This window comes from Schistocerca gregaria, chromosome 5 (assembly GCF_023897955.1).
Source record: "Schistocerca gregaria isolate iqSchGreg1 chromosome 5, iqSchGreg1.2, whole genome shotgun sequence".
Classification (NCBI taxonomy): domain Eukaryota; kingdom Metazoa; phylum Arthropoda; class Insecta; order Orthoptera; family Acrididae; genus Schistocerca; species Schistocerca gregaria.
The window spans coordinates 229,519,728-229,543,821 of NC_064924.1; the positions used below are offsets into that span (position 1 = coordinate 229,519,728).

General features: G+C 42.2%; 1 protein-coding gene across 1 annotated transcript in view; it reads left to right on the top strand.

Moving 5' to 3' along the window:
• The window catches only part of LOC126273296 (skin secretory protein xP2-like), a 62,999-nt gene extending 45,333 nt beyond the window's left edge, over nucleotides 1–17,666 (top strand). Inside the window, exons 3-4 of the mRNA XM_049976842.1 lie at nucleotides 481–690; nucleotides 17,422–17,666. Of these exons, the coding sequence (XP_049832799.1) occupies nucleotides 481–690; nucleotides 17,422–17,666 (455 nt within the window). The remainder of the gene's footprint in view (nucleotides 1–480; nucleotides 691–17,421) is intronic.
• Nucleotides 17,667–24,094: the final 6,428 nt, after the last annotated feature.

Sequence of the window (24,094 nt, forward strand, 5' to 3'; positions counted from 1 at the left end):
GGCGAATAATATTACGTTAAGAAAGGAATAGTCTTTCATTAAAGTTCAGTGGAGAAGTTTATAATAGATTGCATTTCAACAGTTTTAATAAAAAAAGCGTCCTGTAACCTTAGTACTGTTTCTACCTGAATGGGAGCTCGGTTGCAGCGATGACATTTTACTAGTCCCCTGCGATGTTTCATACGCTGACTGTGGTGTGGTGGGCATGTCCGTTGTGAGACATGGCACGGAGGTGAGGGTAAAAGTGGCGGTCAATTGTGTTTAAGCAGTACAAAGTACGTGTGTGTCCGCTGGTTTCGGCAGGACACATATCGGCAGGCACGATACGAATCATACCGTTAACGTGGCACACTCGTGACAACTGTTTTTCCTAGTGACACAAAGCTAACTTGCTGAAGAAAGATGCTGCCGATGGTGAAGTTTGCGACTATCCTCTTATGGTAAATTAAACACTCGGACTCCCTGTACGTTCCTGGGTAGCCTTGTCCATCAAGGACATCATCTGCAGCGATCCACGTCGCCCCAGCAATGGGTGCTCCAGGTACTGCGTGGCAGCTGATGCTCCTGCTGCAGCGGCGACGGCAACAGGCCTGGTCGGTCCGGGTCCAGATGGTGAGGCGTGCCCTGCATGCAGATGGCGGGATTCCCCTGCTAATGAGCAGACGCTAACGAAGCCTTTGTTGCTGCTCGGTAAGCGGCCTGGCATCTCCGGCCGTCGGACGCTCTATGTTTTCACGGCGCAACTCAGTGTGGCCCTCAGTTTGAAACACAGCTGTCAGTCTGAGTATGGTAGAAGGAGACAAACACTGAAAAAGCAAATACATTTACTAAATGTGTATGCAATAACAGTGGATATATTTTGACGAAAATCGGCTGGATCGCTTGAAACACTTACCCCATCAAAGGTATCGAGAGAGACGTTAGTGGTCATTATTATGAGGAATGTATCCACCTTTCGCCTTAGGATGCCTTGAACTCTACTGGGGACACTTTCAATAGGGTTTCTGAATCTCTTGGCAGGAATGACAGCCAATTCTTCCACAATTACCAGAACCGGAGACGATAGTGATGTTGGACACTGGAGCGTAGAGCGGAATCGACGTTCTCAGTCATCCTAAAGACGTTCAACTTTGGACTTTGGCCAGGTCAGTCCATTTCAGGATTGGTATTGTCCAGAAACCAATGTCTCACAGATGCTGCTTTACGACCGGTGCATTCTCATGAGGATACAAACAATCTCCGAACTGTTTCTCGACTCTACACACTACAGTATCCTGTAAGATATGGTCATATCCATCATATCCATCCGCATTTATGTTTTAGCGTTTTATACCCGCAGAAAACACTCCCACTCCACAACATCATCTCCTCCATACACCACTTGGCCCTACGCATGTTGGCATGTAACGTTGTTGAGGAATTCATCAAAACCAAACCTTTACATCGGACTGCCACTTCAAATCACTCGTTTCCAGTCATCCACTTTCCATTGCCGTTGCTTTTTATACTCCTCAATCGTCGCTTGAGAAGCTATTCTTTTTTTTTTACGCACACAGTCATTGTTCTACCTAGACTACTGGCAGCCCTTTGGAACCCACGAGTGCTTCCTTTTGATGATTTCATATGATTTTTTGCAGCTACCTTCCTCTATGCTCGATGGTGTCTGCCGGTCTTGGTTCAGCTGTGGTGTTCCTTCGCAATTCCGTTTCACCAACAAATCACCAACAGTCGACTTGGACAGCTTTGGACCGGTTTACCTGTGACAGATGAAGCTGTCGCTCAGGTGAGATCCAACGACTTGTCTACGTTCGTAGTCACTGAGCTCTGCCAACTGTCTCTCTCAGCTGGTACCACTTTTCTAGCGACATCACATTACTACCCGTCTCCTTTCATATTGTAGGGTTCGCCTCTTGAACATCTATTGACCAATTTCGCATTATGTATTTATGACTGTAGACTTATGGCCAGATCGTGTATATTGATTCATTTATAACGACTTTTGAGTTACTGACTTCATCTGATCAAAGACATAGATACCGTAAAACAACGTTGCGTGCCAATCAGTAAAACATTCAGAGGCAGTGCGACAGCCGGCCTGGGTGGCCGAGCGGTTCTAGGCGCTGCAGTCTGGAACCACGTGACCGCTACGGTCGCAGGTTCGAATCCTGACTCAGGCATGGATGTGTGTGATGTTCTTAGTTTAGTTAGGTTTAAGTAGTTCTAAGTTCTAGGGGACTGATGACCTCAGAAGTTCAGTCCCATACTGCTCAGAGCCATTTGAGCCATTTTTGCAGTGCGACAACTGTCAGCCTAAGCTGACGGGTGCCTCTTTGACGATTGCTCGGTCTTCACATTAGATGGCTCCCTAGGTTGACAGCTTCCTTCTTGACGCTGCGTTCGGTCATCGTTCATGCATTCCTACCAATATCGTCAAATAGCGGCTTGCTCCTATTCAATTGTGTTATTCGCTGATTACTTCAACTGGCCTCTTTTGAGCCCAACAACAAGTCCTCTATCAGTTGCTGACATAGGCGCGTATTTTTCACGCGCCTTTCTGCGAGGCACAGTTAATTTCCGACTGAGTACAAGGAATGAAATTCGGCAAAGCTTTATGCCCTGTTACAGGCATGTCCCCTGTTTACTGTCACAGACAGCTGCGGGGTGAAATTGCGATGCAGCGTCACACATTCATCATTCCCATGATCCACTATTGTGCGTTTAAGTACTCGAGCTGTATCACAGAGGAGCGATAAATTGGGACTGGGGCGTATGCTATGGATTCTGAAGGAAAGCATTACAACTCGTCATTTTACCTAATTATCGATCCTGATGTACAAGAGCGTGCAAGTGAAGTCTGCAACAAGCCTTACTTTATTTGGCGTATTTGTATGTCATTTGAGCTGCGTAGTGGTTGTTTCTGAGGGCCCTTTGAGTAAATCCTTCTAATAATTCTCTCTACCACTACGATATCGTTAGGTTGGCAATTTGTTATTTCTTAGGTGACGTCCGCTGCCAGCCAGTTTTCCGCAGTTAATTAACGACTCATTTAACAGCTGACACATTAAATTTATATGTCTCATTTATTCCGTACGAGGAATGTGTTTCTTATTCGAGCACCCCACCTCCCGCTGACGGAGGGGGACGGCCGGGTAGGTCGCGAGTCCGGCGGTGGCACATCATTACCCGGCTGGCGCTAAGGAGCAGCTGCGGAAGAGCGCCGCGCGTGTGTCGTAATGACGGGTAACGATCTCCTCGCGATGAGCGCGTTATTTAGGCCATCCAATTAAGCCGCTGCCTGCGGCGACGGTTACTAATTACCTGCGCGCCGTGTGGGCGACGTTCGAAACGGCGTGCTGCGCGCGTAATCACGCGGACTCTGTGGCAGGTGACGTCTTGAAGGCGGCCTGTGAAACTGACAGCCGCTGTGACCGCCCTCTTCCGTTACAATTCCCGCAGAATATGGAGGTAATTTCTCGGCTTGACGCAGAGGAGAAGTTGAGATCAAGTTTTAATTCTGTCGGTATATTGTGATGCAAGTCTATTGACTTCTACAGTATTTTCAAAAATCCGATAGCGCCTCTTTTGTCAATTCGAGGATCGACTATTTCAGATGAAACTCCTCTTTGAAGTGTAACTAGTATTTTGTATAATGAATATTGGTTCTAGTTAGTACTGCACCCTAGTAAGACTACGGTTCGGTAATTTTGGTACACCACAAAAATGACGCTGTAAATAGTAGGATTACCAGCAGAATCGGTAGCCTTGGTAAGGAAAGAAACGTAAATGAAAGTGTAAGAGAGAAACAGTGAGCCGACGATTTTTGTTTTGGTTTTTGTTTTGCACATAATTGGAACCGCACATCGTTTAGTGTTATTCCAGTTGTCCTTACAGAATATGAATTGCTATGTATGTAAAAAAAATTAGTTGATCCCGTTACCTCTGCCGTTTTATGTAACCTAAGCAATTTGTTTTAATGCAAGTACAGTTTACATGCACTAACATAAAAAAATATAATTATTGTTGTTATTTTCTAGTAAATAGAACGTTCTTCATCGCGATCAAAGGGAAGAGTTTCCTGTTATCAATAGAATTAAAGCTTTCATCACATTGCTGCCGATAAATCTTTCGGAGTATAAGGTAATGGTCCACGAAAGTCACAGAGGAATTTGGTGGACCACGACCTTATACCTCGAAAGTTCTCTCTGCTATCGTTGGTAAATGCAGAAGTTGTTCATGAATAACAGAAACATGATTTCTGTAAGTCCAAAGAAGCGATGTTTGATATATTCCTGTTTTGGGTTTCCTTTTATTATTTTACTTTCTCATTGAGGAAATTACGTTTCCTAGCGCTGCGTGATGAATCAGTCTCCTTCTCTTTATTTCTATTAAAACGTTTCTCTGTTGACAGTTTCAGTTTTACTATAAGCTCTGTTTAGTTTTAAACAACAGACAGAAGGACAGCTATGTAGAACTACAATTTTCCGCAGGTCTCCCGGCTTTTTATGTAGCCTAGCCTCAGTTTCTAGACGGTTCACCACACCTGGTTCTTAGGGGAATCTAATAAGACATCACATTCTTAAAGAAAGCGATATAATGATATAACTCCCAACAGATATGTAACACCACTTAACATACTGGTAACGCGAGTATGACCTTAGACGGTAACACAACAGACAGATTCACCTCAATTCAAGATTGCTTGAAATTACCTGTACCTTTCCACACACAAAGTCCGCCTCCGTAGCTGAGTTGCCAGCGTGGCTAGCTACAATGTGGAGGGCCCACGAAAAAAAAAAAAAAAAAAAAAAAAAAAAAAAAAAAAAAAAAAAAAAAAAAAAAAGAGAAGGGTTCAAATGGCTCTGAGTACTATGGGACTTAACATCTGTGATCATCAGACCCCTAGAACTTAGAACTACTTAAACCTAACTAACCTAAGGACATCACACACATCCATGCCCGAGGCAGGATTCGAACCTGCGACCGTAGCAATCGCGCGGCTCCGGACTGAGCGCCTAGAGCCGCTAAACCACCGCGGCCGGCGGCCCACGTTCGATTCTCGGTACTCGCAGAGAGTTTTCCTTGGAAAGGGGGGTTAGGGAGGGCTGGAACGGGGTGCACTCAGCCTCGTGAAGCCACCTGTACGACTGCTTGACCGAATAGTCGCTGCTCCAGGTCACGAAAACTGATAATAGCCAGGAGAGCGGTGTGTGGGTTCCATGCCACTCCATACAGCATAGGCAGAGGATGACACGGCGGTTTGTCGGTAGCGATAGGCCCATCAGGACTATGGACGGAGTTTACTTTCCTAATAGATAGATTTTTTTGTATTTTCATGACTTACACCAAATTTTACTGACATCAATTGGACGCCAGAACAACTTCTTATTTTCAGAGACATAATTGTTTTTCTGTTGGTTTGCTTATAAGAACTACTGCTGCATAGTCTAATGCGAGTACATTGCTAGTTAAATTCTGATGTTTTCAAAATGTCTTTTGAGGCAATCCATGTGTTTCTGTTGAAGCTCGAGGTTAAAATAGCTTATAACTAAACTGAAGGGGATCATTGCCATCAGCTGCAGCGGGACATTACGCGAAATCAGCGGCGACGATCGAAAATTTGCATCGGAACGAGATTCGAACCCGAGATCTTCTGCTTACCACTCAGATGCGTTAACCACTGCACCATCCGGCAAACAACGTTACCTCTACTTTACCGACTATCTCGCCAGCCTCAGGCCGACCATCTTGCCACCGAGCGCACCTATCGGCAGTCCCTGTCCTTTGACTCCATGTTCGCTACTCAAGAGATTCCCGCAGGAGATGGGACGTGTTTGTGCATACGCAGTGAAGAAGGTGGTTCCATTGCCCAGCCATTATATGAATGCGTGGCGTCTGTTCTTTCGGACATTCATATAAGAAAATAGCTTGATTATGTTAACTTGTTTTGCTCAAAAACGCGATGTTTTAATTACCATTATTTAAGATATCAGTAAAGATACATCTATAACTGTCGTCATAAATTGGACAAAATCCAAATTTAGTTTCATAATCTTCCTACCAAACGCATTTCAATAAGACTGACTTTTATCTTGGAATTTCTCTAGTAATTTCTATTTCATTATGCTTTTATGCGCTCTACCCCACTTCCAACCTGGAACAGTCAATAATTTATAAACTATTTTGCATGTGAACAGGGCCAACAAATTTTGAGGAGCTCCGGAAGTCATTTGAATGCATGAATTAGCCGTATAAGCAGCCATCGGCAAACTTAAAATTGTATGAAACTTAATATGATTCGTAAGACACCTCACATGAAATGTATTCGCAGTTGCGAATATGGATATCTATCAGCTGTACAATGAAATGACGACAATGAAAGCTTGTGCCGGAACGGGGACTCGAACCCAGATTTCCCGTTATCGCGAACCGTCGCCTCAATATTTTTCTTAACCTCATTTTGTTCATTCTGTTTGTTCGGGGCGGGCGACCCATCACTCTTGTTCCAGTTCATCGCTGATCCATTAACTGAGTCTTTTTATTACAGAAGGCAGCTAACCCTCTGACGGAACACGCTGAGCTACCGTGCCTGCACCATTCGGCTAGCAGAGCATGACTCACGACGGGACCCAAAATTCCGTACGTCGTCACCCATGTGCCTACGAATGTTCTCGTTCATCCATTACATATATTCCCGTACAGGCGAGACGTTTTACTTGAAAGTCGATTGCCCGGCATCGGCTGATAAGTAAGCTATGGCAGTGCTGTGTTATTCCGAATTACGATGCGGTGTCCCTCCGGGCGTACGTGCATATCTGAAGGAACAGGCATTGCAGCGATTACAGCCGTTTAGAAATACATGGTATGTATGTCTCGTAATTCTGTCATAGGCTATGTTTGTCGCCGCGCAAATGACGTAACAACCCAGCAGCATAAAAGAAGAGCCCTCAGCTTAACTCTTGTTACGATATTGACAGCTACAGATGTGGATGTTGTACAAGATGACCCTGAGAGTTTGCATCTAGTGTGTCGGTGGAAAACTGATATTCCAGTGCGTTCCACTTTCGTTACAATAAACAAGTAGTAAGTTTAGGTTTTGATTCTTATTTATAAAGTGAAGAACACGTCAAACAAAAAATGTCTCCATGGACCTGCACTTCTGGAGAATCAACGACCTCAACGTAAGTTTATCCATCTGAGTGGTGGATCTGGAAATCTGGGTCATTAGTGAAGGCTCGTATTAATGCCATTTCAAATACCCTCAGCTAGATAACTATATATTGTGCGAAAGGATATGTCAGTGTGGAAGAAGAAATTGTTTTTTTCGTAATACCTGTCTTAAATGAATTTTGTGTCTTTCTTTCAAATATAAAAATTGGAATACCGCGAAGTCATGAATTTTCTGCTTCTGTTGCTTTACCGCATACGACCCTGCACCCCCATTCGCACAACTAGGAGGCATGGGTTAGGAATATCCTTCTTGAGATTTAGTCAGGTATCTCGTACCCAAAAGTTTCGTAAAGTCTCTCAAATCTGTTTGCGGTTCGCCAAATCCTGACCAGGACGTATGAATAAAAGTACACAGCTGTCAGTCACACGTTGATTTCCTTTGACAAAAACTACCAATGTCAGTACCTTACAAACAATCCCATTAAAAAGGGAATAGAATTCCATAAAACTAGTTCCTTTATAAAAACACTGCCAGTTTCCAAGTTTTGTGACCGTAATTGCTCTTCCTGCTATATCCTTTGTCTTAGTAGGCCGGGAGTAAGGATGGAAGGCTAGGATCATTAGCGATGGAGCACGATTGCGAACTGGGGAAGGAAATCGGCCTTTTGCTTCATAAAACAAGCAACTCGGTATTTGCTCCAAATCATTTACGAAAGCCATGAGAAACATAAATCTGGGAATGGAATAGAGCCGACGGCCTTCCGAATATAGCTTCAGAGATACTGAGAAATTTTAGCAAGGAATACTGTTCCTATGAAAGAGATGGCTCTGAGCACTATGGGACTTAACAGCTGAGGTCATCAGTCCCCTAGAACTTAGAACTGCTTAAACCTAACAAACCAAAGGACATCACACACATCCATGCCTTAGGCAGGATTCGAACCTGCGACCGCAGCAGTCGAGCGGTTCCGGACTGAAGCGCCTAGAACCACTTGGCCACTCCGGCCGGCAATGAAAGAGAAACAATGAGTTAGTAAAACGGATGTGCACATCTTTGCCTTAGAATAATGTTGTTGCGCGAATATTAGTAAATGTTTTAAGTGTATTGGGCCAACAGGTTACATCCTTCTAGATGGATGTAGAACTTTTTTTTTACCGATTGTAAATCAGTTTTTTACTTCGTAACTATCGGCAGTTAAAAAGGTAAGGAGTTTCCCTGGCTTTGGTAAAAACTTATTTTCTTAAGCAAAACATCGTTACGTAATATCATGTATTCATGTATTAGGAATGCTGCAAATATTTACGGCTTGCTGTCATTCTGGTGTAATGTTTCTTATCGGTTTTGTAGCTTTTATTTCATCTTTCGCCGTTTCATCATTTTTAGTTAGATACCTTTAGGTTCTTCACTTTCTCTCTTCCACCTATGGCACTGAAATATTTATTATATGATATTTAATATCTGCTTATGAAATACAAATTAAACTTCAGCATCATACACATCTACGTACGTCTACTACAAGAGGAGACAGTTATTTTAGAGTCAGCCTGGCAAATGATGGTTTTCTTTTTGCGCAAGATTCAGTATTTAGTTCAATGGGTAACTACATTGTTCTCAGATGGCTTTCAAGAATTGAGAAATTGTCATAAATCACGATAATTCACATTGCGTTATTATTCTACCCGTAAGAGATAGTGTATATAGTGAAGACGCTGATATTAGGAACGGGAAGAATTATCTGTATGTAGTACACCCGTAATTTGTAAGAGTCCTTACACTAATAAAAATGACAAAAGGGTTTATGGTTTTTTGACGATATAATATTCATATCAGAACTGAATTGATTCGCAAATAGTTCAAAAAAATGGTTCAAATGGCTCTGAGCACTATGCGACTTAACATCTGTGGTCATTAGTCGCCTAGAACTTAGAACTAATTAAACCTAACTAACCTAAGGACATCACACACATCCATGCCCGAGGCAGGATTCGAACCTGCGACCGTAGCAGTCGCGCGGTTCCGAACTGAGCGCCTAGAACCGCGAGACCACCGCGGCCGGCTTCGCAAATAGTATGAACTGTTGATTGGTTCATTGGTTTTTCTTTTTTCCTTTCTTTTTTCTATCGTCCATCTTCTGAAGAACTAGATGCGGCAAGCATTAATATCCTCTCGTGTGCCAAACGCTTAATTCAGAGTATCTCTTACACCCATTAGTGTGCAGTAACAAATAATACATTATCACACTGTGCACGCGTACATGTGAAAATCCGTGCTTAATTATTATGTCATTTGTATTTCAGATGACTGCTGTAGAGAATGAAAGGCACAAAAAGTCACTAATTTTGTTGTAAAAATCAGTAATAAAAAATTACTAATTGCATTGGGAAAATAAGTAGAGGCACACTACGGCCGGGAAAAAAGGGAGAGTTTTGTTCCGCGGTGCAGAATATTCTGTAACAAGCAGAGCAGTGAAACGAAATATCAATGCCATCTACCCCGCAACGTGATCAACAGGTCGAAATGTCCGCGCGAGTGAAATTAATATGCATGTCCCCAGGAAGTTTGATGGGATAATACAGCTTCTTACGCGGGGCATTACGGAAAGCTAATGAGCACTAGCAGTCGCATTTGCATGTAATTAACATGTTTAGGGCCTGCTGCATGTCATTCCATGTAACTGGCCGGCTACTTCCTTTAACTGATAAGAATGTATGTGAAATAGACAGATGACTGTACGCTCTACAGAATGTAAAGTGTGAACGTCTTGAAAGGAAAAACGTAAATTTGTAATAATTGTGAGGTGTGTTCGAAATTCTTGTGGAATATATTTTGTCTTTATGCTTTCCATCCAGCACGCAGAAAAACTGACACCTCTTAGCCGCTAGGCATGATGTGTGATGATGCGGTACTTCAAACAACTGCTTACATGAATCAAATAATGGAAATTAAACACTAAAATAATATAAATTACTTTGCATATGAAAAGTAAATAAATCCATTTTCCGTTTTCCCCTTTAATGTTCACTTTTATTTTTATTTTAATAAAAAAACCAGAACTGAGACTGTCAAGTACAGCATACGGATTCCATGAGAAATATCATACAGCTTATAATCCAGAACGAATAGTGCGGTCATAAAGACCATTGAAAATGAAAGCCATTAAAGAAACTAAAACTAAAGTAAAATCCTTCCGAACACGCCATGAAGGCCCAAAGGTACCGACCGGCCGCCGTGTCATCCTCAGACCATAGGCGTCACTGGATGCGGATATGGAGAGGCAAGTGGTCAGCAAACCGCTCTCCCGGCCGTATGTCAGTTTACGAGACCGGAGACGCTACTTCTCAATCACATAGTTCCTCAGTTTGCCTCCCCGCTTGCCAACAGCGCTCGGCAGACCGGACGGTTACCCATCCAAGTACTAGCCCATCCCGACAGCGCTTAACTTCGGCGATATGACGGGAACCGGTGTTAACACTGCGGCATGGCCGTTGGCATTAAAGAAACTAGACTCGTTAAATTTCTCGACGGAACAAATTCTCTCCGTGGTCACAGAGTCATTGCAGAACCTCCGTGCGATTGTCTTTTCCTCACTAGAAAATCTCTTTTTTCCCAATGTTCTTTCAGCTTGCCGAAAAAGTGGGAATGGCGTGGTGTAAGATCTGTACCGTATGGCGATGCTTCCGTACCTCACGTCTAAAATGTTCAAGCAAAGCATACGATGCGAGTGCCGTGTGGTGTGTAGGATTGTCGTGCACAGAGTACTCATTTATGTCATAACGTCACTAGTAAGACAGCGTGTGTAGACCGACATTCTGAATGCCCTACATACGTACTGGTTGACTAAAATGAAAGAGCACCTGCTCACCGAGGTTCAGTGTGACCGTGACCTGTAATTACCGCTTTGCAGTGATATTTCGTAGATATTCTAACACATTAATGTGGAACAGATTTACGCTGGAAAAAAATTAATTCTGATTTTTGCCATCAGATGGAAGTCGGTGATGTGAATGCAAGAAAGACGTGTAGAAATGTTTCCACGTGCAGCAAGTTAGAAACAGGACGTGGGCAGAGAATGTAAAACAAGTGAGAAGGGCATTATTAACCGCTGCTTAGACACTTTGTTCAATATGACTCCCGGAGACGTCGACCAGATACTGTACAGAGCGTAATATGCATCTGGTAGCGAAAATTGGAACTACTACTTTTTCCAGCATAAGTCAGTTCTGCATTAACGCATTATAAAATCTACAACGATTCGCCGCCATACGATAATTACAGTCCACACTGGACCTCTCTGAGGATCTATAATTTAATTTTAACCACACGGTACCTTTAACCACCGAGAAATGTCGTTTCTGCCAGTTTGTAAGAGTGCAGACTGTGGAATCACACTTCATCATAAAAAGAGCCCCACTTTCAGTTTAGCACCGTCTTAAACGACACTTTTTCTGTAATATCAAAAGCCATTATAAAATAATTAGATAAATTACCTCGATAACATGGTTTTGTAGCCTTGTTAATCAGATTCAGCTTGGACTCTGTGAGAGCGTTGCTCGTAGTTAGGCGGGTGTTGGCTGTGTTCTGGTAAGCAGCACTTCATGTGGGACGGGATTAAATGACCGTCGCACGCTATTTGCTCATAGCGTAGCTGTTCCTAATCCGTTTGGCACGTGAGTGCGAGACCGCTGATATTGTTGCACTTACTTCGCGTTAGAAATGTCATTATAGCCCTTCACCACGTAACAGAAGGTTACGAGTTCTTCTTTCAAGTGGTCTGAGCCAGCAGTACGACCTCGGATTGGAGCCATAGGTACTTGCATTTATGCGTCTTTCAGAAACATGACACACGAAACATAATTAGTTAAAGCCATGTTAAATATAAAAGTTCCTTCTCTCATCATCATTTAAGTTTACCGTTTAGTATTGTCTGCTGCGAAATAAAATGCAACCATGTATGCTGTTGAAATAATTTTTAAACAGGCATAAGATAAGAGCTGAGCGTTTCATAAAGAACAAAAGAAGGAAAACACAGGAGGTGAAAAAGATAAATCATAATACTGCTGCAGTAAAAAACGTTGCCCAACTACGAACCACATGTATCAGTTTTTAACTGGTAATAAAACAAAGGTACAAAGTAACCGGTTTAACGTCCATGTCTTTCATAATATTAGAAACACAAGTAACTGGAAACGTTTGTAGAACTAATTATGTTGTAAAATTTCTTCCCGTTAAGATTTATTTGAATCAGTTACTAGTGTGCTCTCTCTCGCAATATGTTGGATGTGTAGCTTTTCGTTAGTGTACTGTAGTTAACTGTGTAACTATTGGAAAGCTTTGGTAGACTCACAATTGATCTAAGACCTTTGCTTCCGCCAAATGAACATCATTATTACGGTAAATATTTGTATCGACCTCATTATACGATATTATAAACGCTTTCTGATAATTCAACACAGTGAAATACAAATATGTTGTCCTCAAAAGCAGAGCAACAAACAACTGTCTTTTACAACAAAACGTATCTGTATCACTCATGCAAGAACTAACATTCCAAGGTTTTTAGATTATTTTTCGTGTTCATCGAACCTAACGCAAGCTCTGTTTTAATCGATGTGACATACTTCATATCTGCAGTGGGTATTTTTCTGACAGAACTTATCAATAGTCCGTATGTTATGTCATAGAGATGAGCATAGGCAATGCCATGTTTGGTGGTCAGTACCATTGCTGTTAGCAGTGAGTTTCAGAACTGAGTAAAAGAGTCGGGTGTTGGTCACATTACTGAGCGATCTCGAAATTGGTAACTGAGCACACAGATAAAGATGCGTAGGATGCTGCATTTTGGAAATATGATTGATCTGAGAGGTATGAATATTTTCAGATAATGTTGTTGCTGCATTGCTTGTATGATGTGTTTGGAAGAGGCAATGTTTTAGAATATTTCGATTTTGATTGCGTTGGTTGGTCCGATTTTCGCAACGTTAGTAAGCAAATTACACTCACAGTTTATAATTTTAAAACTCATTTACCATTCCAGTAACGAATTTGCAGATGAAGTCATATTTTTGTTAATACGACGTTTGTAATCGTTAAGGTATCATAATTTTACAGTCTGGTTTTGAGCATTCAATAAATTTAGTTTAATTTCTTGCCCGTCTCGTCACGAAATTTTTTTCTTGCAATAGAGTCGTCACATTGCACTGAGCGGAACAGAGATACTAAAAATAAAGAGTGATCTGCTTAGGATAGCTGCGTGGCATTGCATCGTACTTGCTCAGCGCTTTAATTTCTTGAGCTGGTTTGCTGCATTTTAGTGTTGACCACTTTCGAGTAGTACCGAGTTTCCGTTGCTGTGGGCAGTCCCTATTAGGGTCACGTGAACATCAGTAAGGAAACAATAAAATCATTTAATCAAACGAAACTGTACGGCTTCAGAGACCTCTTCGAGTCTCAAACAACTAGGATGTATATATGCAGACTGAAGAGACGAATTAAAATATGTACCAAGACCAGGATTCGAACCTCAGACTCCTGCTCACTTGGAAGATGCGTCCGGGAACAGTGACTGCACAAGTGCATGTACTACCTGAGCACACTTCACAGTCAGGCGTTACGTATCAAAATTATTAGCAGGTTCAATTTAGATAAAGTTCAGTGCAGATCTCATTTCTTATGTAGATATTTTTGTTCTTGCAGAGCAGAGTTAAATTCGCATAAGTGTCGTTTCATGTTTTAAATTCTGTTTTGTCAGTTTGAGTACGTAAATTTACAGAGCGTTTTCACAGAAGTATTTTGGACATCTATTATTACAAAATTCGATTTTTAATTTTATGAAGAATTTTTATTCTGTAGGCTTTGTATGTTGGCTGCAAGTCACGCACTGTGACGTCACATTGTAACGCTGTTCTCTGCCCGATAGAGAATTTCACAAGATAGTTTATTCAGACTACAGTTCCAGGGTTTTGATTATTTTGGTAAAAGTTAATTCAAATACAGTTATACGGAATTAGATATAGTTTGAGGATTCTTTTCACCAGACAGGGTTTACGTAAGCACACCACTCGCATTATTCAGGATTACAATACAGAGACACACGAAGTTAAGAACAGGAGTCCAGCTCAGTTTACAACAACAATCCCACCATGTTACAAAGTTGATCAACGATTACAAACGCTAAATTGTTGCAATACATAAGCTTCTTCGGTGGAACCATCGCCCTGCGACTGGATGGGGCCATCCTGATGCTATGGCACCCGGTATACGTCATCACGTTACCAGTCACCCTCTTCAATATTTTAGCAAGAGTCACATGTAAGAAATCTGAAATCGTAAGAAGCCGCTAAGAACGCAGCTACAGAGTTCTTTCCTCCGCTAATCGGCTCTCAATCATAAAATCTCTTGAGATACGTCCGCCTTATTATTATTTCAGGCAGTCGCCGGAAGTAATTCGTTACCCTGATTTGTCTTGCTATTATTTTTATTGCATCCATGCATGATAAGGATTCAGAAACCTTTTTGGGACGTAGGGATACTAACCTAGTGCAGGTGGCGTCAGAATCTGGGTACACAGAAGTTCAGCGCTAACCTGAGATGATAATGTTACGGATCCAGACATACTAACGCAAAAGGGTCACTTTGACCTCAGTACTGGGCCGTCACTGCAGCTCAGCCATTTCCAACTCTTCTTTACCTTTCACTGGTAGTCTTAAAGTTTAAAGAGTTACATGCTGCCATGAAGAAGCTAGGTCTTCTGTTTCTACAGCCTTGTAATTACTTGGTGAACTTTATCTGGTCACTGCATTTTTGTAGATATTGCTGTTTAGTATTTGCTTACGGCGGGACTGTGTTTTATACTGCTTCAAATAAGCTCACAGGACAAAATATAAATCATCCGGTTAAAAGAGCACAGTGTTAGCTTTGGAGCGCTGTAGATTGTCTTTAACTGATATCAAGGGCTAATTTGATCCTCGCACGCTGTCGTAGGTCATGGTAGTGAAGTGATGGGATCTGTCGGTCGGTTGTATGGAATCAGCGAAGTAAGATGGTCCAAGTGAAGAAGCGACAGAATGGCACAAAGGAGCTGTCGTGTTTCGACACGTCCCAGACCAGCGACAGTGAATCAATTTGCCCAAATGGTTAGTGTACTGACGCGGACTGTGCAACCTGTCTTGAAAAAAAAAAAAAAAAAAAAAAAAAAAAAAAAAAAAAAAAAAAAAAAAAAAAAAAAAAACTGCGTATCACAACGTGTTATTGACAGTCTACAAAACCCGACAGAAACAGAAATTGCTGCCGAGAATGAATGCTGGTCCCTAGCAACCATGTTTCCAGCGAATATTGCGGAAAATTGAGTTTCGCGGCGCGTACCTCGCAGCAGATCATTGGTCACAGCATCACATTAGTTTGCAAGTCCGCGATGAGCCAAATAGTACAGAAACGGGGCTGCAGCTGGCAGGACCGCGTGTATTCTACCCCGAAAAGCTGCAGTTTTCCCTCTTTTCAAATGATGGAACGTGTTGAGGGCACCAAGACCAAAATCATGGAAACCTGGCCAAAATTGTAAAATCTGCTCTAATACGGCCAAGAAATGGGTGTGATGGCGTTTCTGACACTTCTAATAACGAGTTTCATATCAAAATTGAAAAATTCGAAAAGGCGGATCAAATATAGCGAAAAGAATCTAGAAAAAATAAATGGAACAAAGAATTTTTCGTGACCACTTGTAATTTTAATGGCGAACTTACCAAAACTGTCTCTCCCTTACTGCAGAAAATATATATTACTAATAAAAATTGAAAGTTTTGTGTTTCTTGTTCTTAAACTTCTGTTCATACTTTCTCTTCTTCCACAAAATCTGCTAATTTGTAAGTTTCCGCAGCAGGTGCCAAAAGGGCAACAACTTCCGACGACAATGTTGTCATTTTTCTCAGCGATGGTTCCCGCAAAGAAGTACATTTAATATGTAACAGTAAAATGTAATTTAACAAAATTAAGTATATCTAGAAAAAATATTAAGGCTATGCAATAATCTAATTAGTTCATATTTAAATTTTTATTAAATATGAAACATATTGTTATGTTTAGTAATTATAATTTTATTTTTAATAGCTTATTATAAATGTTATAGAAATACCAAATGAGTGATTATATGTGCGTATTGTTTACTTCGCATTTAGTAAACTTTTCAATTCTATTTTCGGAGTGTAAACAACGACATTTTTTCAGCTGTTGCTTGAGAAACGGCTCAAAGCCGGAACTGCTGCTAGTAGCAGGATTTTAAGGATAATTCGTGAAGATAATAATACGTACATAAGGACGGAGTGAAAAAGATGACGGAATGTCATGAAATGTAGAACTTCTCTTTTTGCAGCTAGCTTTTTACAGTCTCTCTCTCTCTCTCTCTCTCTCTCTCTCTCTCTCTCTCTCTCTCTCTCTTCTTTCTCTTTGCATTCTGGTAAGAACTTAACTAACAATTAAATAATTGTAATCGTAATTAAGTTCACACCTTCTTGAGTAGCCTCTAATTAAGGAAATTTCGTATAACAAAAATATTACATCCGAACGAAATTCGAATTTCGGAAGAATTAGCTGGCAGCAGACCAGAATTCAATAGTCCCAATACAACTCTAGCCAACATGTTAAAGGTAACTTCAAAATCGAACATTTTCTTTTTTATAGTCACCTTATCGAGATCATGACCCTGTGTGCGACACTGCCCGCAGTTTGTGGAGGGCAATTTCAGGCCAGAGATGGTTCTATGACCTTTTAGAGTGTTTTTTGTGCCATGACTTCAGTCTACTTAATCAGATTACCGAGAACATGAAGTTGGATGTTTACAGTGACCTCTCCCTGGTACTTCTTCACGATGCATGTTGTGCAGCCACCCCAGATTTTCAAGATGAGAATTCCGTGTCCACAGTGTTGTATGCATACGTTCCTCATTGAGTAAGACTCGGGCTCTCACTTGTACAGTATCTCTATTGGCCCACTTAATGACCAGTTGCTAACCGCTTAAATTTGTAGAGGACTACTGGAAGAGGGAGTAAAGCGCAGCAATTATTTTTATCTCAGTTTCGTAGCTCTACGTGACCTGGTTATTAATGAGTGGCTACAGCCGGATGAGGCAAGCCCAAAGAAACTCGCGGTCTCTCTTCTTTGCTTGAGGTCGTTGCCGAAGAGTGACAAATTTTTTGCCCGGCGTGTTAATTTTGTGCAGCAGGTGTAATCTGCTGGTGCCCGCTTTGGCGTCTGGCGCGCAGCCGGCGCTTCGCCGGCGCCTACTTTCGGCAGGCTGGAGGCGGCGGCTCTCGCCTCGAGCGCGCCCTTTGAGGCCGCCCCGCTGGCTGCTCCGGCGCCGGGGGCAGCGCATTCTGCGGCGCCGACTTCCGCCCTTAGGGCCGCCCCCGCGCCGGCGAAAGGAGCGCCCGATACCGCGCGGCCGCCGTCCTTTCAGGATCATCGCTATTCAGCCGAAGAGAACCTGAAGCCGCTCCGCAGCAAGTAGTTAAAGGGCGGCCGACTTGCCCGCGCCGCCACTGATGCGCCCAACTCCCCATCGAGCACTACGCCGGCCCGCTGAGTGCCTTGCCTCTGATCAGCCACATTCGCAGGCACTGCTTTCACCTCAGTTCTAATCTTCCGACTTGCTCTCAGCGTGAGTTGGGTCGGCCTGGTCCTTATCACCTCGGCAGTTCCATTTTTTCACCCCTGCTCACCTCATTTATGGGCGCCCTCAAGAAACTGCACAAGGTTATTAGTTAATCCGTGAAGCATTCAAACAAGTAGCAGAAAGGGATCCTCCTTTAGTACACTAAAACACTATCTTATCTATTTCAAGTAAAATGCGAGGGCTGTCATAAAGATTTAATTATCATCTCGAAACAGTAAGGTTATGTAATTCATTCTTGTTTATTTGCAAGTGTATGTCTGCAGTTCCGGAAAACACTGAAACCTTCGTCCCACGACACCGTATAACGCAGCCAGCGGCCTTAAAAAAATGGTGCAATCCATGGAAAATTTAAGAGCGGCTGCGTCTTTCCTCTGGCGGCGTGCTACCGGTCTGTGTGTGCCAGGACAACAGACGTGTACCTGGAAACGAACAAGCAAATAGTAATTAAATATAAAATCATCTGGGTTGGTCGGACGCGTCGTATTCCCTTCTAAACTAATCGATGTTTCGACCCCTCTGCAGGGATCTTCTTCTGGATGTTTCGGTATCCACTATTGCTAGAACACTTTAGTGACAACGGTCACGAAAGCCTGCAGACTTACATAAAAAGTAATTACATAGCTTTAATTTCTCGAGGTGCCAGTTAAAACATTATGACGACAACTAGAACAAACAAATAAGAAAACAAACATTGTCGCAAAGGCCTTGAAGCCCTAACTGTAGCCTCGGGCTGCCGTGTCGTCCTCAACTCTTAGGCGTCATCGGATGCGGATGCAGAGGGCCTTGTGGTCAGCACACCGCTGACCGGTGCCACTGCTTGCCAGTCAAGTAGCTTCTCAATTGGCCTGAGCGCCACCCCGCTTGCGACTGCCGTTACAACTTCACAAATTTTTAATGCACCCATCTTCGATTAAAGGGCAGAAACAGTGTGATACATCTGCCCCGACAGACTGGTTTTAAGCAGGCTGCAACTCCTTCAAATACCATACAAAAGATTTTCGTATTTTCCTCCTCACTACACGTGAACTTAGTCCTACAGAAAAAAATGAATAAGACATTTTCATCGCAAAATTAATGTAGTTAAATTTTGTATTGGTTTACTTTTTTGCTTTAACTATGTTAAAATACCCGACAAAATGGTCCTGTTCATTTTTTCTGTAGTGCTAATACTTTGTGAATAGCGAGCGAGAGAATATGAAAACCTTACATGTTGTTTCTGAAGATGTTGTGGGTTGCATAAAACGCATTGCTAGGGGCAGCTGAGTTACCCTGTATGTGCGAAAGTCCTTGTTTCCACTTGTCGGTTGAGCATAGGCCATATTACATATTTCTTTGGCCATATATTTTTTCCATTCTTATCGATCTTCAGTAGTTTCTGTGATTCTCCTTTTCCCCCTCCTTTTCAAGATGTAAAATTCCTTTTTGTCTTTCTGTCATGGCAGTTTGGAGACATCATTTAAGATATGGGAATGAATTATTAGGTATCGATTTTAGTTTTGTTTTGTATGATCAGGTGTCTCATCTAGGCATATTTCGCTCACTGTAGTCTGCCACATGTATCTTATTTTTCAGCTTGTTTGCAATGTCTTATTTTTCTTCGTTAACATTAGCTTGAACCCAGCCAGTGGTGGTGGAATAACGCTTTTGGAAGAAAATAGTACAAATAAAATAAGATGTTTGAGTAATGACAAAGATGCTCCGACTCGCTTTGATGTTGGGACTCATTTCTTGATGCCTTATTGCTGCCCAGGGAAGTGCAGAATTTCAGCTAGTTTTCCATTCTGCAAATGATATTGAGAATTTTGAAGAGAAGTGGTAAGATTTCTAAAATAAGCGAGTTTAATAATAATAATAATAATAATAATAATAATAATAATAATGAAATGGTAGAGCTGACGAGAAACAACTTGAATAACTTATCAGGTATGAAACCTACAGTGACATTGTACTACCGTGACTTTGGCGTAAACCAGTGAATGTGGTTCAAGACATTCTGGATACTCTGGAGGGAGGGGGGGAGGGTGCCAAAAGATGCCAATGAGCACTAGACAACCACTGTTATTGATGATATATCCATCCTTCAAGGACAAGGAACCACTTTACTGGAATCAGAACAAGTTATCCACCAATACATCTTCAGCCCTAGACGCATAGAAAATGACCGATTTGAGATAAAATACGAGATATAGCACAGTGAATTCATTTGCTGCGTTTAATATTATAACAATGAAATAATAATGTCGGAATAAAAATTATTTACTGAAAATTGTAAGAACAACACATTACTAGATGACTGTGACCTACACAAGAAAGTGTTTAGGATTGCACTACAAATCAGACAAATTAGAAGAGTTGGAGAGAAAGCTGGGTAAAGCTGTTCGTTTCATAAGAAGCACAGAGGTCTGAAAAAAATAATGATAATATAGAAAAAATTAACAGAAACAATAAAGAGAGGAAGACATATTTCGAGGGCATTTAAAGAGAATGAATAGGTATTCAGCTGTCTAATTTTAATTCTGCAACTTTTACATTATGTGCTCACTTTCAGATCGTCTACATCGCCGTTTACTAACAACATAACTGTACAATAAATCGACACCTAATGGCTTGAACATAGCCTGTAAGGTGAAATTTGCCAATCGTGCAAGGTATAGTTTGTTGTGAAAGAGAAGCCGCGGTGGAAAGCTTGAAAATGTCCTTAATTCAACTATCAGTGGAACATGAAAATGCTTTTGATATGGGAAGTTAAAAAACTACACACTGTAAAAGAAGTAGTACCAGAAGAACCGAAAGGGTTGAAATCGGATGGAAGTCAGAATTGCAGTGCTAAGAGCAGTTGTCCATATGGAGAATCCGTCTTAAGCATCAATTGAATTAATTTAGAGAAGAAACGCGTGATATATTGGATTGCGTTGTATTTGAACCGGACTATCCGCAAACAGAGGTCTAATCACTTAAATATACCATCGCATTATTGGAGACCAGATTGTCAGTGATCCACCTTGCTCCTGATACTGGAAAGCCAGTACAGATGTACGTAAGTGAGATGGATAAGCGGCAACTGTCCTCGAAGACTTTACAAGTGGTCCAATTTGTTTCTTGAAGAAGGACCCACGAAATAGAAGTTACGCTGTCTCTCGATAATACGGACACAAGAAATCAGATTTTGATTAACTATCGGATTTACAGCCTCTCGTGATTACTATATTATTTAACAGTATACTGAAATTTCCACGTGAGGACGTGTCCGGCACAAATTAAAACGTTAAAACCTGCTCAGAAGTGTGATAAAAACATAACTAACAACCTGCTGCTCTCAGTTTCCGCTACAGCGCTGCTGACTCCGATTTAATGTAATCCCGTTCCCTTTTTGGATTTTTTTGCCGACGTAACGCGGTCCTCTGGTGTCTACCGCCGTATCAGTGGTAGCCCAGTGGTAACAAGTACATGGAGAAAAAAGAAGAGAGATGAACAACAAAACGCATTTAGGAGTATCAATCATCAGCCGATATTCACTCGGGAAGCTGCCTCTGATACATCAATTGTTATTGTTAATTGGGATTTTCAAACAACGCCCAACTCAATTAAGCGCATTGTCCTGTTTAGAGCAGTTCGACTGGCTAGTAGCAAGGGGGGGGGGGGGGGGGGGGGGGAATCAGGTGGCCGTGGTTTCAGCCTGCCGGAGTAAGCGCCAATCGTGGTCACACAGGTTTTACAAACGTGTGGGGGCAAACATTCCACTGGCTGGTGGCCTAAATCGAAATTTACGTAACTGATGACAAAACAAAAGCTAAAGGTAGATGTCCATAGCTTGGACATTTTCATCTTTACCTGCATCGGGGAAAGCAAGATGAAACATAACAAAAATGAACACACATGCATACACAAATTCGTGTTAGAATAATTATAGCTCAGCAAATAAATGGCAGTTCGGCAGTTTTAAATTAATGCACAGTCTTTTGCAGTATTAATGGCCATGCTATGGCTTTAAGGTAGCAAGCAATTTAAAACTAATTTAAAGGTGGCTATTCACAACTGAGTCTGATTGTGTGAATAGTTGTTCTGTTGGTCTAGACGGACATTGACACTGCAATAAAGGACACCATTATCCTCGACAAATACAATACAGGATGTGTGAATGCAGAGGCTTGCGGTGGTAACACCGACAAAAAAGCTCTCGGGATTCTAGCCGCTCCTAGTGGCTAAAATTTCACCAGCTATATGTCACGCACTCCATTTCTATTGTCAAATGGTATGACTGCCAGTGGACTGCTGGTACGCCCGGATGTGACGTCACTGGTGCTCACTCGCGGCCGGCGCGAAAGACAGGGCTCGCGGTGGTAACACTGACAAAAAAGCTCTCGGGCTTCTAGCCGCTCCTAGTGGTTAAAATTTCACCAGCTATATGTCACGCACTCCATTTCTGTTGTCAAATGGTATGACTGCCAGTGGACTGCTGGTACGCCCGGATGTGACGTCACTGGTGCTCACTCGCGGCCGGCGCGAAAGACAGGCCTTGGTGCCTACGCCACAGCACGAGACACTGATACCAGTAGCCGTGTCCGCCGGGGAGCAAGTAACTGTTTCAGACGAAAGTGGTTGAAAAATCAAAGGTTTATTTGCCATTGACGTAGGTTTCTATATTTCTAAAAATATCTTTCTTCAGAAGGAGTGGGCCTTGTTACATCACATGATGGTACATTGGATTAGATGTGGCCGAGCGACTCTTCTCATATATAAAACTGACAAAGAAGAACTGTCCCAAGCCACGGCTCTACATAGCAGCCGGATTAAATATAGCGTATTTCAGAATGAAACTCACTAATAAATGTCCACAGGTAGAGGCTCTTGTCAGCAGGCTGAAGTATTTGCATAAGCTACGTATACATCATACCAGAGATTAAGGACAAGTGTGCAGTTAAAAATGGCTCTGAGCACTATGCGACTCAACCTCTGAGGTCATCAGTCGCCTAGAACTTAGAACTAATTAAACCTAACTAACGTAAGGACATCGCACACATCCATGCCCGAGGCAGGATTCGAACCTGCGACCGAAGCGGTCACTCGGTTCCAGACTGTAGCGCCTAGAACCGCACGGCCACTCCGGCCGGCCAACTGTGCAACAGTCCAAAGGAACCTTGCATCCTAATCAGAATAACACCTCCACTGCAATATCGTATTTCTCTGCCGATACCGGGGAAGCGACTTTGATGTAGAACGTCTGACTCGTACGGGAATATACATAATGTATGTACGAATGCAGGTCGTAGACGCATGGTTGACAACATATAGAAGTTTGAGTCTCGCATGAGTCGTGCACGGATAGCCAAATAACCGACACAGTAGCTCAGCGTGTTTGGTCAGAGGATTAGCTGCCGTCTGTTATAAGAAAGCTGAGCGAAGGGATCAACAAAGAACTGTGAAGGGTGTCATGGGATGTCCGCCTCGAACAAATGCAAGGAACAAAATGAGATTTAAAAAATTGGTAAGGCGACCGCTCGCTATAAGCAGGAGAACCAGGTTCGAGTATCGGGCTGGCACACACTTTTATTGTTGTCATTCCATTCTACAGTTGTCCTTATTCGCAACTGCGAATACATTTGATATGAATGTGAGTCCATGTGACTACGTACAAGGGACTGATGACAGCTGCACTGTTAACTGGGATGTACAATAAAAAAGACAGATGATATTACGGCCGATGCTGACCTCCTTTCTGTCCTAGATTACAGAAAGCTCATGGGGCACAACTACTGCCATTGTAAGTAGGCTGTTTAGGTTGTTATGATGGTAACGCCACGTAGCGTTCTATATGAAAAACACTGACTGTGCTGTGTGAAGTCTGTGGCTGGTTTGCATTGTTGGAATATTTGCTACTGTAGTGTTGGGCACTTGGATGTGAGCAGCGCGTAGCGTTGCGCAGTTGGAGATGAGCCGTCAGCAGTGGTGGATGTGGGGAGAGAGATGGCAGAATTTTGAGAGCGGACGACCTGGACGTGTGTCCATCAGAAAGAGTAAATTTGTAATATGATGACTTTTGCACAGTATTAAGGTAAATACGTTGCTTGTTCTTTCATTTACTAACTACGCCTATCAGTAGTTAATGCCTTCAGTAGTTAGAATCTTTTATTTAGCTGGCAGTATTGGCGCTTGCTGTGTTGCAGTAGTTCGAGTAACGAATTTTTGTGAGGTAAGTGATTCATGAAAGTTATAGGTTATGGTTAGTCAGGGCCATACTTTTGTAGGGATTTTTGAAGTCAGAT